At 41.7% G+C, this 20,173-nt stretch overlaps 2 protein-coding genes across 2 annotated transcripts; one reads left to right on the top strand and one right to left on the bottom strand.

Annotated features, from left to right (window-relative positions):
* Positions 1 to 10,680: 10,680 nt before the first annotated feature.
* On the bottom strand, positions 10,681 to 12,707 carry LOC139731667 (methyltransferase-like protein 27). Its single transcript, XM_071642556.1, has 4 exons — positions 12,690 to 12,707; positions 12,166 to 12,301; positions 11,096 to 11,188; positions 10,681 to 10,868 (listed from the first exon to the last, which is right to left on the bottom strand). The coding sequence occupies exons 1-4, from the start codon at positions 12,705 to 12,707 to the stop codon at positions 10,681 to 10,683; spliced, it is 435 nt and encodes a 144-aa protein (XP_071498657.1).
* Positions 12,708 to 17,214: 4,507 nt separating this feature from the next.
* On the top strand, positions 17,215 to 19,490 carry LOC139731668 (uncharacterized). The gene is made up of 3 exons (XM_071642557.1): positions 17,215 to 18,071; positions 18,663 to 18,821; positions 19,348 to 19,490. The coding sequence occupies exons 1-3, from the start codon at positions 18,041 to 18,043 to the stop codon at positions 19,488 to 19,490; spliced, it is 333 nt and encodes a 110-aa protein (XP_071498658.1). The 5' UTR covers positions 17,215 to 18,040.
* Positions 19,491 to 20,173: the final 683 nt, after the last annotated feature.

Genomic DNA, 20,173 nt, shown 5'->3' on the forward strand with positions numbered 1-20,173 from the left:
TTCACCTCTACATCGTATTAGACGTATTCCCGTGAGGCTCGCCTGGAGTCACTTCACCAATATGTCACCTGCAGGCGCCTCTTCACCTACACGCCACCTGCAGGCGCCTCTTCACCTACACGCCACCTCCAGGCGCCTCTTCACCTACACGCCACCTGCAGGCGCCTCTTCACCTACACGCCTCCTTCAGACGCCTCTTCACCTACACGCCACCTGCAGGCGCCTCTTCACCTACACGCCTCCTGCAGACGCCTCTTCACCTACACGCCACCTGCAGGCGCCTCTTCACCTACACGCCACCTGCAGACGCCTCTTCACCTACACGCCACCTGCAGGCGCCTCTTCACCTACACGCCTCCTGCAGACGCCTCTTCACCTACACGCCACCTGCAGGCGCCTCTTCACCTACACGCCTCCTGCAGGCGCCTCTTTCACCTACACGCCACCTGCAGGCGCCTCTTCACCTACACGCCACCTCCAGGCGCCTCTTCAACTACACACCACCTGCAGGCGCCTCTTCACCTACACGCCACCTGCAGGCGCCTCTTCACCTACACGCCTCCTGCAGACGCCTCTTCACCTACATGCCACCTGCAGACGCCTCTTCACCTACACGCCACCTGCAGGCGCCTCTTCAACTACACGCCACCTGCAGGCGCCTCTTCAACTACACGCCACCTGCAGGCGCCTCTTCACCTAAGCTGGAACGATTGGAATTGGAGCAATCAACCGTCGAATTTCCGAGGGTACGTGAACGAGAACGGACACGTACTGTGAGCATATTTGACGACGGTGTCCTAGCGGATGAGAGACTTATCTCACCGATGTTTGAACATCACCGAGGACCTGCCGTTTCTTCTCGTGAGTGGAAAAAGACATCGACAGGTTTAAGGATGCCGGCACATAGCAGACGACCGCAACCACGTCAAGGAGAAAAACCTCACCACATGGAAAGACAGGTTTCTGATGCAACAAGAGTAGTTGCACAAGAAAGAAAACTTGACGAACCACACTTCGCACACACAACACCTTCAAAACCTAATATAATTCCGGACAGATTCGATGGGAAAACTCCTTGGAATGAATATATCGGCCATTTTGAAGCATGTCGAATGGCAAATGCTTGGGATGATGCCCAGGCGAAAGTATTCTTCGTTGCCAGCCTTAGGGGGCCTGCCCTGAAAACCCTCGGCGGGAAGATCAGTGAAACATCAGGCTTTTCATATCACGAACTGGTGGGCCTTCTAGAAAAGCGTTTCGGTCCCGGACAGCTAGCCGAAAATTATCTACTTGAACTGCGATACCGCCGTCAAGGGCCAAGAGAGACAATTCAGGAGTTGGGCCAAGCGGTAAGATAATTGTCCATGCTCGCCTATCCTGAATTACTAGAGGAAGCACAGGATCGTCTTGCGAGAACCCATTTTACGGAAGCAATCGAGGATCAGTCTGTCAGCGAGGGAGTCTTCCGTTCCAAGCCTACTTCACTGGACGAAGCCATTCAGGCTGCACTGGCTACCGACAATTTCTAAATATTGGAGGAACAAAGAACTGGAAGGAGATATAAATAATCCAGAGTCCTGGAAAGGAACTCATTGACAGAGATAGTCGAGCTGAGACAGGAACTGAAGTGGATCAGAGAAAGACTAGAGTCCAAACCACAAGCAAACAGGGAGTGGACAGGACAGCCGGGATGGAGCACACCAAGAACAGATCGGAGGTGCTTTAAGTGCCATGAAAAAGGGCATTTCCAACGAGACTGCCCGCAAAAGACAAGAAACAAGCTGAAGGAAGAACAGGTCAAAAATTCGGGAAACGAGGATCAGCCGACTCAGAGGCCCGAGAGGAGGCTGGATCAGAATTAGGGGCCAACAAATACCGTGAAACAATGAATGAGTTGCCAACAGTCCCAGAGATACAACCAACTGTTCGAACACGACCCGACGTGGCTCGCAGTGGCCTTTTCGTTGAAGTGGAAGTACGGGGTATCAAGACTATGCTACTGGTAGACACTGGTGCTACCGACACGATATTGTCGTCCACGCTGTATCACCGTATTCTAGAGTAAAAAGGCCACATTTGAATACCAACATCTCAGGAGTTCGGAATGCAGATGGTAGTGAGCTTTCAACACTAGGAAGTGGTTGGATCGAGCTTCGAATTGGGGCTTGTATCTCGTCATTGCAAGTTGTTTTCGGTAACACTGGCCAAATTGATGGAATACTCGGTATGGATTTCCTCCTTCAAAACCAGACAGGTTTAGATTTGAAGTCCAAGGAATTGAACCTGAAGGGCGAGAGAATCAGATGCACCAACGGACAAGGAACATCGTTCTGTGCGAGGGTAGTAGTTTTGGAAACTACCAGAATACCTGCTGGACACGAGGCACTAATTTCAGGTCACGTGAGGTCTAGCAAGGTCAGGACAGGCCTTGGTCTGATTGAGCCTGCGCACAATGAACTAGCTCGGAAAGGAATATTAGTGGCACGTGTACTAGTTGAGGCCGACGATACGACCCTGCCTATCCGAGTCTACAACCCAAGTAACAAAGAATGCGTTGTTCAGCAGGGTACCCTTGCTGGATTCATCACTCTTGTGACTGATGTTGAAGAGAAACAGACAGAACCCACAGATGCCGGAATGATTGAAGAGGTGCCTGAGCATCTAAGAGACCTCTACGAACGGGCCAAACAAGGAGTCGAAGGAACACACCACAACGATATCGCAAAACTCTTATGTGAATATCAGGATGTGTTTGCAAAATCTGACGTAGACATCGATGCACGAACAAAGTGCGACATGGAATTAACACAGGGGATCAACCACCTCTCAAGGAACGCCGCAGAAGATTTCCTCCAAAGGAACAAAGGGAAATCGATCGTCAAATCAAACAATTGCTAGACACTGGCATGATCGAGCCTTCTGATAGCCCGTGGGCTTCCAATGTAGTATTGGTGAATAAGAAGGGTGGCACGAAAAGGTTTTGCATTGACTACTGGCGTCTAAACAAGATCACGATCAAAGATGCATATCCCATTCCAAGAATAGACGATTCGTTGGATGCCCTTGGAGGATCGAAATGGTTTTCAACCCTCGATCTTGCCTCGGGCTACTGGCAGGTCGAGCTTGACGATGACGCGAAGAAAAAGTCGGCATTCGTTGTGAGAGGAGGTCTGTATTGTTGGAACGTAATGCCCTTTGGCCTTACGAATGCGCCCTCCACTTTGAAAGGTTGATGGAGCGTGTCTTGTCCGGGCTACACTGGGATCTTCTCTTGGTCTATTTGGACGATATCATCGTATATGCCAAGACCGTCGAAGAGGAACTACATCGTTTGGCGACAGTCTTCCAGCGCTTGAGAGAGTCTGGTCTAAAACTCAAGGCAAAAAAGTGTCACTTGTTCCAGGAAAGCGTCGTTTCAGCCCAAGGAATAGCCACGGACCCAGAGAAGGTCAGAGCGGTTAAAGAATGGCCAACTCCCACTACTGTGAAGGAAGTTCAAAAAAATTTTGGGACTTGCGTCATATTACCGCCGATTCATCGCGGGATTCTCCAACATCGCTCGTCCTCTACACAGACTGACCGAGAAACGTCAACCGTTTACATGGACCGAAGCTTGCGAGGCTGCTTTCACAGAGTTGAAAGCACGATTACAAGAGGCACCAATTTTGGCGTACCCAATTCCTGACTGTGAGTACATCTTAGACACTGATGCTAGTAACGAGGGCATAGGAGCCGTGCTTTCGCAGGTAATCAATGGGAAGGAAAGAGTCATTTCCTATGCTAGCAGGGCCCTTAACAAAGCCGAGAAGAACTATTGTACAACACGTAAGGAATTACTGGCTGTCGTTGTCTTCCTGAAACAGTTCCGGCCATATGTTTATGGCCAACGGACAACAATCAGGACGGACCATGGAGCTCTCACCTGGCTTCTGAACTTCCGAGATGTCCAAGGCCAGATGGCTCCAAGTCATCTCAGAGTATGACCTTGACATTGTGCATTGTGCGGGGAGGTCACATGCGAACGCTGACAGTCTTTCCAGGCGGCCGTGCAAGGATTGTACTCAGTGCAATAACATCAAAGGGGATTGTCCACAGCCAAACACAAGACATAAGGAGAGCCCGGTAGCAAACTCAGAATTCCACCAGCAGGTAAAGGCAGTCCACGTGGAGCCCTCCATCACACTCTCTGATTTCAGAGAGGCACAACTTGCCGACGACACGATCAGATGGGTAGTCGAGTGTAAAGAAAAGGAGGGTATCCGACCAGACTGGCCCAATGTAGAATTGCAGTCAAACATCGCAAAGTCATACTGGCGTATGTGGGACCAATTGGGAATGATACGAGGCGTCCTCCATCGGCGTTGGGAATCCGACAGTGGAGATGTCGTACAGTGGAAGATTATTCTTCCAGAGAAGTACCGGAAGCAAGTAGTGGCGGAACTGCATGCTGGTCATACAGGAGGGCACTTGGGGACTAAGAAAACAATCGCAAAAGTTCGCCTGAGGTATCACTGGCCAAAAATGGATGCAGACGTAAGATCAATCATTCGTATGTGCAACACATGTGCCATCAAGAAGTCTCCTGTCAGAACAAGACGCGCACCTCTACAACAACGATCAGTCGGGATGCCCATGGAACGCGTTGCCTTGGACGTCGTTGGTCCCTTCCCAGAGACAGAGAGAGGCAACAATATCTGTTAGTTGTGGGGGACTACTTCACAAAATGGGTAGAAGTATATCCCATCCCGGATCAATCGGCTACGACAGTGGCTGAGAAATCTGTCCATGAATTTGTATGCAGATTCGGAGTGCCGGAAGTATTGCACTCAGACCAAGGACGAAATTTCGAATCTCAAGTGTTTGCAGAGATGTGCTCTATCCTGGGAATCGACAAAACTCGCACAACGCCGTACAACCCGAAATCTGACAGGTTCATAGAGAGGCTCAACCGTACGCTCATATCCATGGTGTCCATGATGATCGACCCGACCAGAAAGCAGCGTGACTGGGACGAACAAGTTCCTCTGGCCGTATTTGGCTATCGATCCTCACCCCAGGAATCAACAGGAGAGTCACCGAATATGTTGATGTTAGGGCGTGAGGTACGTCTCCCCATTGATCTTACTATGGAAGCGACCAGGGAAGACGAAGAAATTGACACCGAAATGAAGTCGGACTATGCGTACGAGCTGAGGAAGAAGATGAGAGCAGCACATCAAAGAGCTAGAGTGAATTTAGCTAAAGCAGCTAGACACCAGAAACGGACATATGACAAGAGAGCGGAAAAGGATGGCTTACAAGTAGGGAAATTCGTGTGGTATTTCAACCCCGCAAAGACAAAGGGATTGTCTCCGAAACTACAGCGAAGATGGAAAGGGCCATATCTCGTGACACATAAGCTCTCCGACGTCGTGTACAGACTTCAAATGAAACCCAATGGCAAAATGGTAGTTGTTCACTCAGACCGGTTGAAGCCTTATCAAGGGGAACCGTTGGAATCCTGGATCGAAGAGCCGGAAGTAGAAACAAGCTACCTTCCCGGCGAGAAGGATGAGACAGAGAAAGAGATCAGAGAGGATATTCCGACATCACCAGACACCGAATTGGAAACGATACCCCCTGACCAAGAATCCGAACCGGATATCCCCACCCCAGCACCTAGGCGAATGCCTATCCCGGCACCACGTCGAAACCCTCCAAGGCAGAGAATGGCCCCAAAACGATTGGGCTTTTGAAATGTGGTGAATAAATGCCATGTTTGTGTTCCCTTTAGCTTACAAGTATAATACGTAGGTTGGGTTTTTTAATTGAAGGAACCAGCCTTGTTCCTTTCTTTCTGTTTTGATGCAGGTTCCCACGTTTCACTATGGGTGGAAACTTCAAGTGTTACACGTGCCAACAGTACTTCGGCCACCACCGAAGTCTCCAGAGACACATCGAAAGTCAGCATAGGCTTCCGAGGCGTTTTGAGTGCCACGAATGCAAGCGAAGCTACGGAAGGATCGACAACCTCCGGGCCCATGAAAAGACACACCGCGACATGCCAGCAGAGAAGAGTCCAACGGGTAGAGGGAGGAGCCCCCATAGGAGAATTCCCCATAGGAGGACCCCTAGAAGCCGGAGTCCGCGGAGGAGAAGCAGCCCACTGCGGAAGACTCGCGAGACTGGGGAGCAGAGGAGACTGGGTCGGTCCACAGCGACCCCAAAGCCAACACGGGAGGAGTCAGGCACGAGGGAGCGGCCCTCGAACGTCGACCAAACCGGAGATGCCTGCCCGGATGACGGATGTGGAGACCAGCTTGTGATCGGAGTGTCGCCCATTACCCGGCAGTATGTCGAAGAGGGGGGCAAAACACCTCTGTCTGGCAAAGCCAGAGGGATGTGGGCTCTACGACAGGCGGAACAACGGGCGGCGGATAGTACATCCGAGGATGTTACGGAGTCAGATGGCCCCGGCGATGTGCTTCCTGTGCTCCAAACTGACATCAGACGCGTCCAGCTCGGGAAAGACATCGGGAGCCTTGAGGCGCATCGCATGTTGATGGGACTGCCTGTTAGAGTAAGGGAGAACAGTACCACCACATGGTACGGCGCCCGGGGCATGAAAGTATTCCAGGAAGAAAAGGAGAGGGAGTACCGAATGGTTACGCACAACTCCGTTGAAGGCAACCGGCAAACCAGTGGCGCCACCAAACTTCACAAAGTCAACCGGGGGGAAATAGATGTGCCACTCACCACAGACGACCTGGAAGAAGAATGCAAAGGGAGGGTGAAAAGCATCAAACAAACAGTGAAGAGGGAGACCTTTCGGGAGGGAATCCTCGTCTGCCAAGAGGAAACCATCACAGACTTCGAAGTCGACCTGGAGGCCAGATTCCTGACAAAGGAGTGCCATTAAGTTCAGCGTGTTATGAATTTAAAAAAGCTGTAGTTAATTTTACTCTACCTTATGATTTGTGAATAGAGAAAACAAGAGCCTCTTTCGAAGTAGCGAAATCAAGAATAAAGTATGTTTCAATTTGTGTATTTTCTCGGCCAAAGTGAGACAATATTTATAACATGTTCTATCATGACAGTATAGCAATGATAAGGATTGTTTAAGTCGTGAGTTCAGATAAAGGAAGAGTTGAAAACGTTGATTATTTGTAACATCGATGTTCATGCTGGCTAAGCATTGGAGGTCAGAGAGTTATGTCTTAAGATACCCTCTGTCACAGAATACTAGAGGTCTGAAGGAAAGAGTTGTAATTGTGTAGTGTTTTCTGGCTTTTAAGTTAGAATACTGATTGCAACAAAAAAACAACACAAGGGATAAGTGATTATCAACTGTTAATGAGTATGCATTCCATGTAATATGACTCTCAAAATTGGAAATAAGTACATTCCTGTGTAGTGGTTTTCTTTTTCATTGAAGTTTGGCGCAAGATGAAAATTATTAATAGAGTAAGAAGTTATAAACTCCATCTTGTTTCTTTAACTTTAAAGGCTGACTTCTTATTTGAATATGCGACTTTACACTGAGTCGTTACCAAATTTTGCCACAGGTATGAAAGCCATATATCAGGTGGTGGTTTTGATGTTTGTTATGTTTTGCACTTAGTAAGATAAGTGATGTGTTTAAGCTTGCTCAGTGTGTTTTCCCATTAATCATTGACTTCTAAAGAGCGAGTTAGTTTTTGAAGAAAGCATAACATCTTGTTTAGGGAAAGTTATGAATTATGTATAGTTATACAGAAAGAAGCCAGATATATGAGAAGGCTGTCAGATAAAAGTTGTTTCACTGACAGGAAAGTAGTTTCATACCATCGCTTCTGTTATCGTTGTTATTTCACCGTCAGAGTACTGATTTGTTTTAGAGGGGGGTAGTGTAACAAAGTGGTGTCATGATAGTGCGTGTACGCACGTTGTCTTAGAGTGTATGGGTACGGACGGGGCGTGCGTTTACACGCGCGCGGTATGAATAAGAGTCTGTACGGGAAGTGACAAATGGGCAGTTGCGTTCTAGCCACGGCCGGGTAAGGACAGTGTGTGGTTAATCCGTATACGAGCAGTTGGTGGGATTGTGAAGGGTCGTGGGCAACTCCGTGATATGCTTTCCTCCGTTTTATTCGTTCATCTCCGAGAATAAAGGCAAGTAAAGTGCTTGTGCCATGTACAATTCAATTACCGTGGCAATAACCGGTGTGTTTATTTGTGATTTCTGGTACGTACGAATGCGGTGAGATATGAGAGAGAATTGAGTCCTTTGTATGCCAAGACAGGAGAGTCCCGACATCGATACACAACGATCCCGGTTGTGTTACAATATATATTATATATATATATATATATATATATATATATATATATATATATGTATTCATATATTATATATATTATACATAATATATATATATATTATATATATATTCATATTATATATATATATATATATATTATATATATATATATTATATATACATTCATATATATGTATATATATATAAGATTCCCCCAAATTTGTTACATTTAAATACAAACTCAGAAAATATTTACTTTCCATACTTATAATCTTAGATAATTTAAGTTGTTTTGATTCATGCTTGAGCTTTCACCTGTCCTGATGTCGCAGCACTTGGCGTGTTCTGTGTGCAGACTCCTCTTCTTTCTTCTCTCCTCTTCCTTTCCTGTCTTTTTTTCTTCGTAGACTTGTATTGTTACCGTCTTCTCTCCTCTCGGTACTGTCTCGCGTCTTACAGTGTATATACGTGTGGGTAATCGAATGTGTGTACGAACGTGTTGTCTTTGTCATATTTTCCCGGTACACGTGGTTCAGTGAGCAGTGTCCGGGCACTAGCATTGGTATTCTATATTTTTTTTCCCAACCGGTGTATCTCAAAATAATTACATGTATATTGTTATAGAATAGTATATAATTTACTCATTATTCATCAGCGATCCACGTCCGACAAGCTTTGCTTTTTAGTTGATCACTATTTTCCATAATCGAATTTATTTTCCGCTCGCCCACGAAGTATTTATACAGTGTTTTTCCTAAATATTGTACATGTTATATGTTGTTCTATAATTTGTCTCGTATATATATTACATGAATCTTTTGCAAACGTTTGAACAATATTTCATCACATGTATACTTTGTACTATGTTTTTTGATTTTCGATGATTGGAAATAAACTATGATTGAATTGAATTGAACTGAATATATATATATATATATATACATACATACAATAGGAATGAAACAAAAACAAAAAGCCTTTTGTTTTTGTTATTGTTATTGTTGTCTCGGGAAGATAGAGGCGAGAATATAGGCACGTTATTAAAGTAAATTGCAAAAGAGACACATATCATCTGGTATAACGCAATTTTAATACACGTCATTGTAGTATTTATACAAATATGTAAATATTGAGAAGTATCTATTACATGAAAACGGCCATGAAATGAAACTTATCGTGATTGTCGATTACTTACGAGTGGGACCATTTTGGCAGCATGAGATTACTCGTGAATATCACCTTCCCTTCAGGACAAAATGTTTTATCTTAAAAAAAAAATGCCAAAACAGCAAACACAACAACTTTTAGAAATCATTCTTCTGAACTCGTGAGCAATGAAATCGTCGGATGTCTGTTCGTGCTTACGCAACAAAATTGTTTACGAAGTTTAACCTAACTTGTTCGTGAATTAACATTGCTTTGTTTGGTTGTATCTCTTCCCTTTCGCCTTATACATCATGTGACATGAGAATCACCCCTTTCCCATTGACCTGCCTCCTTGACGTCATACTATATTTTTACAGTTGAAAAGTTGAACAGTTTTTGATGTCTGGTGATGAACTGGATTCTTAAACGATACTTTGTCGTTACACACTATAAAGAATATTGCAGTATTCTAAAGTAAAAGTAAGGTAAGTAGTTTCACTTTTTTCTGAATACGCGGTTCTATACTCATTTCACAGGAAATTTCAGATCAGTACGTACGTGGATGACGCATATCAATATCTCTGTTTAAGCCTATGATGGGGGGGGGGGGGGAAATAGAGGATGATTTCCAGAAAAAGTAACCCATTTATTTTCAAACATGTTTATAGACATGATTTTACACACACACACACACACACACACACATACACCCTCACACATACACGTATACAAAACTTTAACAGACTTATGACACTGGGACAAAGAAATCAAATCTAAATGTACCGAGTGAAAAACAACTGCTAATTTTCAGTGTAAACACGGCACAGTCGTCTGGTTAAAAAACAAAAAACAAAACGGAACTTGGTGGAATCTTTTCAAACTTGTGAACATTATGAGGTCTTTATAAATGAGAATGAGCATGTAGTGCTTTGACTTTTTGCAACAACAAACAAATCACGATCATCGATTACTTACGTTTATAACTCATTTCACAGGAATTTATAGACCAGTCTTTATCAATATCCCTGTTCCAGCGTATGATGACAGGAGGAAAATATGAGATTAAATCTCAGTCATTTTAGACATAATTCTACATCAAAAGAAGAACAACTTGCAGACCTGTGACACCAAGACAAGGAAATCACGTGACATTCAAACGTACCGAGAGAAAAAAAATCCAACTGCTATATTTCATCATTATTTTTAACTATTACTCGGATTTAAACCTTGGGAAGCTTCAATGCTTTTCTTTGCCTCATTTGACGCGTAGCGCGAAGATGATCCCTGCAAAGTCTTGAATGAATCCAAGGTAACGAAGTCGATACAGGTAATCGAAGTAGTCGTCTTCTACGAATCGGACGATGGCAGAATCAAGCTGACCCCGTCGGTACTCGGGCGCAGTGTGAATGTATTTCTCCCTCATCGCTATGAGGATGATGCCACCTGGACATAAAAAATGGAAAGGGAGAGTCAGTAAGTTAATATTATTCAGCAAAATTTCACGTTTGCAAAGTTACAGGTAGTCTCAGTTATACAACTAACATCGTCCCGGTTGTGTGATTTAGGAAATAATTATTTAAGTGTTTGTCCAACTTGTACTTTACTTGTTAGTGTGGAAATGTGGAAATTAATTAGGCAATTTCTTGACGATTTAGTAGCCGATGTTTTACCTGGTTTGACGACACGACGGAATTCTGGAAAGACGGCTTGGTTCACGTGGGAAGGCATAAATCCGCCAACGCAGAGGAGCGCATCAAATGAGTCTGGGGGAACGTATATAAATACTTTCCATTAAAAACAATCTGTCAAACGTCTGGAGTGGAAAGTCGTATGGTACCAGCAGCTTTCCACACAACATGCAAATGAATTGACAAGGTGCATCTTTATTATCGAAAAGGTCCCTCATAATTTGTGGTGTGAGTATATAGCGTGCTTTAGATCTGCGACGCTTATCCTACGACGAGGCTATAGTTTTTGGCGAAAGAAAAGTTGTTTTACGCATGCTGCACGAGACAGGTTTTCTTGCTGTCCCAGCCTGTCCAACTCCGGACGAGGCGCCTCATAGACGTATAGCCCCGTAGACATAGAGCTCGCTGGTATCATAATGTGCTATATCGAGTGCATTTTGTTTCCCAGAAAAATACAACGTGAAGAGAAATCATAGAACACAAAACAACAAACGAAGGGACGCCCACACCTGGTTTGTGTTAGGCTAAGTTCAGGAGTGAATAACAATATATGGCATATTTTTATACACTGTACTGCAGAATATGAATCTGGAAAGCGAAACAAAAGTGTGTAAAACAGATATCCTAACTGTGACGATAAAAATATATTGAATAATGTTCTTTCGGATCTCTTGCAGTACAGCGATTACTCGTTATTCCTTTTCCTGTTCACGAACAAAATGTACTTGATTCAATGTCACGCAATGATTGCTCTTTTACAAATTGTTCCTCGCCACCCCCCCCCCCCGATGCTTGCCATACAACGTGAGGCTTAGAGGAATTTTTGTAAACGTACATTGCTTTTAACATGTCTACATGTCATGTGCCATTAAAGTTCACAGGGCTCACTGATCTCAGATTCATGTTTTCGTATTTTTCCTTCTATTTGATTATCCTAATCATTAAACTTCAATTTCAGTTTCAACATTAACTGAGATTAGATATGTCATTAGTAATCTTTGTTTTGATTTTGTTCCGGCGTCGAATTTACACCTCTGAAATATTCAACCCACCGTCATCAAAAGGCAGCTTGTCCTTCATGACGTCACAGTTGTGCAAGCTGTCGTACAGACCGGTGAGTTTGGCCAGCTCCAGAGACTTGTCAGAAATGTCCACGCCCACGATATTTGTGAAACCCAGTTTCTTCAGCTGTTAACGGTAAATTAAAGGTATCATGTAAGTATCACTCCTTCGTATCATCGATTGTACGATAAAACTCGCATACGATGACAAGTTTAGAGAGTGAATGATTTGATCTCAAAAAAAAATTTGATTTTCAAACATGCTAAAAGTAAGTCCATCATCAGACAAAGCAAAATAAAACCTTTCCAATCACATACTTCACATGTTGCAAACAAGAAATATTGAATAATATCCCACATGCTATTATCATTTTCTTAGTATTTGTTTAGCAGGTTTAATTGCAAATTGAAAAGAATGGATAGAGCTCGTTTTCCATTCAAACTCTTCAAGCGCAACAAAAGAGCAATTCTCTCTGATAAAAACTCTTAGAAAACAGTCGGGGTTTCTGTCAAACCATCAGGCAAAATGCCATTCTGTTCAAGAGGCACCTCAAACAATGTCAAAGCAGATGGCACAATAACATAAGTTACGTTTAGACCATGGGATGACCCTCAAAATTCTGACTTTTCGTTGTCCGTCAGAGAGCTTGACCTGATTTTTCTTTAACAATTTCGTTAAAAATATACTGCATCCAAAAAGTTGTTGGCTTTTTTGCGAAAGTTGCGTTTGACTTCAAAAATGATTTTTAAAAAGCCACAGAGGAGCTTTGAATCAACATGAACGAGTTCACCAAAGACGTGTGTGCAGTGACATGCCTGAGCGGTCAGCCGTGTGCATCGGTGCATATGTGTGTGTGCGTGTGTTTGTGTGTGTGTTTGTGTGTGTGTGTATGTGTGTGTGTGTGTAATGTACAGCAGTCAATGGGGTTCACATCCTCTTTCAGTGTGTTTCATATCTTCATGCACGTACACTGAGTGTGTATTACTACAGGGATTAGTGTTGTGTATCATGGACTAGACTTTTGATGCACAATGAATGTAGTTTTGAAGTGTATTCTCTTCAAGAGGCTTCTTTTCTGATGTAATGTGTGATATATGTTCTCTCAGCTTTGTAAACAAATATTTTCATAAGAATCCTTTGAGTTGTTCACAGTATACAAGCATGCTTTTCAGTGGGCCTCTCAAGCAGTTCCTTTTTTTTCCTCCAAACATAACTTTTTGTTTCGCCAGTATGCATGTATGATTTTATTTGTTAACCATTATCAATCATATAAAGTTGAATTCATGCCTATGTTATAATTCCTGACTTATTCTGTGGAATGTTTTGCTGAAAAATAAAAGAGTGAAATAAATGAATTGCATGGATTTGAATCTGAAGTCCTCTAGCATGTCACAATTCTTTAGTATACATCAATGATACACAACTTGTAAACATGCAATTTTCAGTTCAGTTCGAAAGAAATTTTATTTCGAATGAAATCTTTTATCAATACATATTGATATACAATTTTTTATCAATACATATTCAAAGATTACGAAACTTACAATGATGGGGTGAATGGGGGTTTAGACAAAATTTTAGTCGATATGGAAACAAAGACGTGACTAGTTTTAGAAAGGAGGTACAACATGTAGTATATTCATGGAGCTATACATAGGCCTACTTTGTTGTAACTCTTGGCTCAACAACAATTTCAAGTAATGGTAGGACAGAATGTTTGGGATTGACCAGGGAGGTGATTAAATCACTCCAGATGGTCGTAAATCATGGTTTAACTGATTACACTTGGTCCTACAGTGTAAGTGAACATGGCTGGATGTTGTCTGATGTACAATGGGGTAAAGTAGCAGGCCTATACTCGAGGGATGATGGAGGTCGATGACTCACTGCAAGTGGAGAAAGAGTATTGGTGGAGGTCAATGATTTGCCGGAGAAAAAGATACAGTTCTGGTCATCATAGTGGGATGGATATGATGCACTGGTAAATGTGAAATTATGTGATAATATGCTCAACTATTTATTGAAGAAATAAGAAGTGATGTGACAACGACTTTCATTCAATGGATGGAAATAGTTTTCGCAAGCAGTGCCTAGTAAATTACTTTGGGTAGAAGATGTTTATAATTCCAGTTGCTTACATGTAATTTTAAGAATGACATTCAACACTTAGGAATGTTGTCAAGAAGGGTGCCGCATAGTTGTTGTATATCAAATAAATAAATACACAGAAACGATGTACACAATAACCAGCATTCCATTGATAGTATGGAGGTTTTGCAAAAGGACAACTGGGAAAACTATTCAAGACAGTTATGTAAAGTATAGGGTGAGTATTCCCATAAGTTCATCTGTTGGTTTGATTTGTCTAAGTATGTTATCTATGCCTTTGGTTGGACACTGTTTCATACTTAATGGTATTCCTAGCAAATAATGTCACTGTGTGTGCGTCTTTTTGTAACAAGAAGTGGCTGAAAGCATATACAATGTATGTGCTGAAGATTGAGCTTTTCCTTCACATTGATTTCAACAATATGTCAAGATATGTTCGCATTATTTAGCAGTGACAATACACATGGATAGGCCTTCACATGTAAATCGCGTATTTGCATACAATATGAGATTTATATCCCTGAATGTTCTTCACTTTACACCATATATAAGAGCTGTTGAACCAATTGGTTTAAAGAAGTGACTTTGTACTAAGAGTTTGTGCATATGCGACAGTGTAAAAAATTTGCATCTTGATGCAACCCTTTGCTTATCGCATAATAGACTTCTGTGACAAAATAGTTTTAAAGGTACATTAAAATTAAAAATCAGAGTTATTGTTTATGATACATACTATGAAAACACACTTTTTAGTTTGTGTTGCAAAGCAAAGTAGGCCTACACATTTAATGAATAGAACACAGAGGTGATGAATTGACACTATCCGGTAGAAGTGTAATTTCCATTTTATGATAGAATCGATTACTTTTTTGACAATTATTTCCTCTTTATTGCGATGTCGAACTTGCCATATCATGCCAGTAAAAGAATATCAAATTTGGATTTCCCATGTTCACAAACAAGCAGTAAGTAATCTCCATTAAAGGTACATCTGTAGAAAAGAAAAAAGAAAAAAAAGAAGAGTGTTCTTGAATGAGAAGATTAAGGAAACCACACATACGTCAATATAGCCTTTTTTTTTCTGTTTGCACTATCTATGTTTATATTTCTTGGGTGACCACTACGTTTATGTCCATTGAAGTATCTGATGATACATATGGACCACTTCGTGTGACTGAAATTGGGATCAGATTAAAGTGAAATGAAAGTGATTTGTAAACTGAAGTCTGTTTGTGCAATATAGCATTGGTATTCCGATGTGAAACATTTTGTGAGATCTCATTTCGTCGGCTCAATGGAAAAAGGGGTTAGCGCACCTTCGGGCTCAAATTTTCCAAGAAAATAAAAATTTGTCATTCGAAAGCAGATGGCATGAGCTACATTTTCATATCAACAGATATGTCAAATTCGATCTAATTTTGTAAAAAATCCCAAAAGAAAAAGGCGATAACGTGCCGTATGCACGTCTTTGTGGTAGCAAAAAGGGGTTAACGTGAATGCGCTCTTTCGCTTCTCTTGCCTAAAGCATGGTACGAGAAGCATAAAGGGGTTATCGTTCATGCACAACCACATAACGCTTTCTCGTAATTTCGCTTGCAATGCGTCCTGACAAGTGAAAAGGCGTTATCGTCGTTCTAACTGTACTGACGCGCGCGCGCGCGCCGCCTGAGATGAGCTAGCGCATCGGCTGCATGCTCAATATGCCATGTACATGTACAGTATGCATAATGGGTACGGTTAGTACGCAGAGTCTACCGGTATTAAAATTGACTTCAATATGATATCATTAATTGCATTGGACTGCTGAATTGAAGGACGTCAACTATCTCATACTCCGTAGATCTACCCGTGATCGACGACGAACGTCAGAGTTCAGACGAATCGGAAAAATGGTAAGGATAAACCTTAGTAGATCTAGATCGATCTAAGGGCCAAATCGTGAAATCAGCCACCACTCACCTCGCTCGTGCGCTCGCTCCGTATACAAAGTCGATGGGAGAGGGTAACGGGCAACAGCACTGACGAAATAAACGGCAGTGAATGGACTGGGGACTTATTTCACGATAATGCCGATCTAATTAAGTTAGACGACTTTATGTTAACACTATTTTAATTGCTGTTGGGGTTTTTTTTGTAGAATTAGCAGCATGATTCTCATAGGATTACTTACAATTTAGATTTGCTGGACCTCGATCTAGATCTAAGTTAGTAAGTAGTTAGATAGACCTAGACTATAATCTAGTCTGAGACTAAAGTTAGATCTGGTCTATAATTTTAATATTATAGAATATAGATATGTATAGATATGTATAGACCCTAGATCTAGATGTTAGTTTGGGCGCTAATTTAGTTTCGTATCCATGCTCATAATATATGTTCTCCCGAGTAGAATTTCACGAAATTTCTAGACCTAACATTTAGAGGCTCGACTCTAGATAGACCTAACACTAGTGGTTAGATCTAGATCTAAATAAGTTACACTCGCAGGAAATGTTCTCAAACATCAAGTCAGTCTTCCAAATTTTGAGCGAGATCGGATCACGGGTAGGGTCGATATCGGCTTCGAACTTAAGTCCTACATTGTCACGTCACTCGCATAGCCCCATTCATTATTTTGTGTAAAATCTAGATCTAGCGTTAGGTAATATTTCTAGATTCTAACGTTAGAGAGGCAAAATCGTGTTTCCGGCCCCATTACTTGAATCGATCATCGCGATATAAGAGACAGATTCACGGCCTAGGGTTAGGAAGATCGCGATAAGGAGGCAGACTCACGGCCTAGGTAGGGTTGGGGAAATCCTGATATACATGTAGGAGACTGATTCAAGGCCGAGGGTTAAGGAAATCGCGACATATTGATAGGTTAGGTTTAGGGTTATATAAAAGATGCACGGTGGATATCAGCCCCACCAATGTGGTAAGCGCGCAAACGCCGTTTGGTGGGGTCGTAAACACGAGTAGATCTATGATACTGTGCTCACCAGCCCCACTGCCGTATAAATCCTGTAGGCCCTAGCTGTAGTCTGTACAATTCACATCTGTTGGTTCTGAGCGCGATCAGTAATTTGATATAGAGAGTTATGATCGATCAGCATGTAAGGTCCCATATCATATGTATTTGTAGTGATGGGGCCTATTTCACGAGTAGATTGATCTATGCCTCTACTAGAGACTAGACAAGTAGACTCGTCTATCGCTAGCTATCTCGCGATACACAAAATACCGACTGTGGCTAAGTCAGTGGCTGTGCGAGCGATGACTCGTCGCAAGAATAGCCACTACCTCAATAATATGCTAAGTCTTTAGATCTACTGTAGTTTGAGTTTGTCTAGATCTCTATCTAGACGTGGAACACCATTCTATTTTTCTAAAAAAACGTCATTTGCATTGCGTAAACCCATCCATTTGTCCATTTGCATTTAACAAAACAAAAAATGACACTGGAGTGGACCGTAAGTACGTAACAGCACAAAAATATACAATTTTTTGGACAGCCATTATGACTGAATTTCATACCGTTTTCAGTATTCACGTTGCGTACATGACATGTCCAGCTGCCCTGAAAACTACCCTCTTTACTTGACCTTTTGGACAACCCTTAGATCTATACCATTTTCAGATTTACAGTGGGCTCGTGAATTCCATATAAAATATCAAATATATGTAAATCTTCTGTATCTGTATCCTCTTAAATCATTTTAGGACACCATTTAACTGTTACTGGAAGCCTCACAGTACAATCATATAGACGTCAGCATGGAAGGGCCTCTGGAGAACAAGTCTGATGGTAAGGGTGAAAATGCCATTTAAAATTGATCCATCGTTTGTTGCCAGATATATTCAATTTCAAATGTTAGGGGAGGGGAATGTTATATGACATTTCCATGTCATGATGTATAAGAATGCTATTCGCTCCGTCTTTTAATTTGTAATAATTTTGTAATATTTATAACATTTGTGATGTACTTTAGTATGCAGCTAAGTGGCTAAATGTAATTTAAAGTTAAACGGAATATCTATGTGTTTATTCCTTGGCATGAATGCAGATTAATATCTATTAATTTTAGAGCAAATAACTGAAATGAAGTTTGGCAGAAACTATTAACCCAATTACCGTACTCTAAAAGTACTCAAATACTTGTATGTTTCACTCATCCAGTTCACCCTGGACCTGAAACTGACTTGTTGATGTATGTTGAATGGAAAAGTAATAAATCCCGCTATTTTTACTTGCACATTCTCAAGTCTGCCTGAGCATAATTATAATAAAGGACTAGAGCTTGGTGAAACCTATCAAACTGCTTGTATTATAACTTGCTGAGAGAAAACATTCTAAATATTGCCAGTGTTTTTAGTGATTTATTGCATATTCTTTCAGAAATGAACCACACAGCCCAGCCCAGCCAACTTTTCGAAGGCCCACTTAGGGAACCTTGTACTACCGATGCCAAGAATGAATCAGTGCTTCATCGTGGTGACAAAGACGACAGCAGTGACGACGACGATGACTTGCCCCTAGCAGTATTGATTAAGCCAGGTATATACAGAAAAAACCCCAGCTACGGTAAAGTGGTAGAGAGTAACGTGTTTGTAAATTCCCTCTTAAAAAAAAAAAAAAAAAAAAAAAAATCATTGACAGATATGCAATTCCATTTTTAAATTACCTATCTTAATTCTTCAAGGTATGTTGATTACAACGAATTGCAGGATTGGAGTCGATCTCGTCAATTAAAATTTAATGTATAAATAAACATAGCCAACTTCCGTAATGCTGATGAGTTGCCCTTTGGTAGAATTTACTAAACAGGGTGTGTAATATACATAAATTAGCACTTATGTAGAAATAAGTGAGCGTGAAATTGAAAGTTCATTTAATCTACATTATCAGGGACAAGTTCATTATACCATTATTACTGCATATTCTAAAGTCTTCCTGAGCATGATTAAAATAAAGGACTAGAGCTTGGTCAAACCTGTCGAACTGCTTGTATTATAATTTGCTGAAACAAAACATTCTAAAAATTGCCTGTGTGTTTTTAGTGATTTGTTGCATACTCTTTCAGGAAAGAACCACATAACCCAGCCCAGACAACATGGTAGTGACAAAGACGTCAGTGGTGACAGTGGTGTTCACCCTGGACCTGAAACTGACCTCTTGATGTATGTGGAATGGAAAAGAGATAAATCCCGCAATGTCGTCAACTGAGTGAGGTGAAATGTATCGGACTTCCTCTACCAGGGAATACAATAGAAATGAAATGTGGTAAAAGGAGGAAGGACATCTGGAAGGCGACAATTATAGACACTGAGGAAATTTATGATGATGACTGCAGTGATGATGAAGCCCCAAGTACCAGCTCCTACATCGAAAAAGAAGAGGAGTCTCCTCGTGCTAATTCAACCCAACAAGGTTTGTAATGATTTGTGCGAGATTGTATTGGGGCATCCCATATCAACCGATGTATTTCTTTAAAATGATAGGATAACGAAAACAAAGGATTCAATATTAATGGAACTAATCTCAGTCACCTTCGGTGTGTTGATGTGATTGTCATAATTTGAAATACAACTAGCTGAGACTGAGATGTTGTCACAGCTTGATAAGGAGAGTAAAGTGTGTATTACAATTAATATGTTCAAAACAAAAGTCATCGGCCAGTGTTAAGTAAAAATAAGATTTGAAATGGTAGAACAAGAAATTTAATAAGAATCCAAAAAAGTTGATTGTTAAAACCAGAATTGTATAGTTCGAACAATAACATGTGTAAGGACCGAGTGCAATAATTTCCTGAACAATTAGAACACGTATGGTCTGTGTACCTTGGTTAACGTTGTGCTACTCTGCCAATATTTATTTACACACTTCTCTTCTGATATACTCTTTCAGAA

The sequence above is a fragment of the Diadema antillarum genome, unplaced genomic scaffold (assembly GCF_040938485.1).
Source record: "Diadema antillarum isolate AM-2024a unplaced genomic scaffold, OU_Dant_1.0 seq00000382_RagTag, whole genome shotgun sequence".
Lineage (NCBI taxonomy): Eukaryota > Metazoa > Echinodermata > Echinoidea > Diadematoida > Diadematidae > Diadema > Diadema antillarum.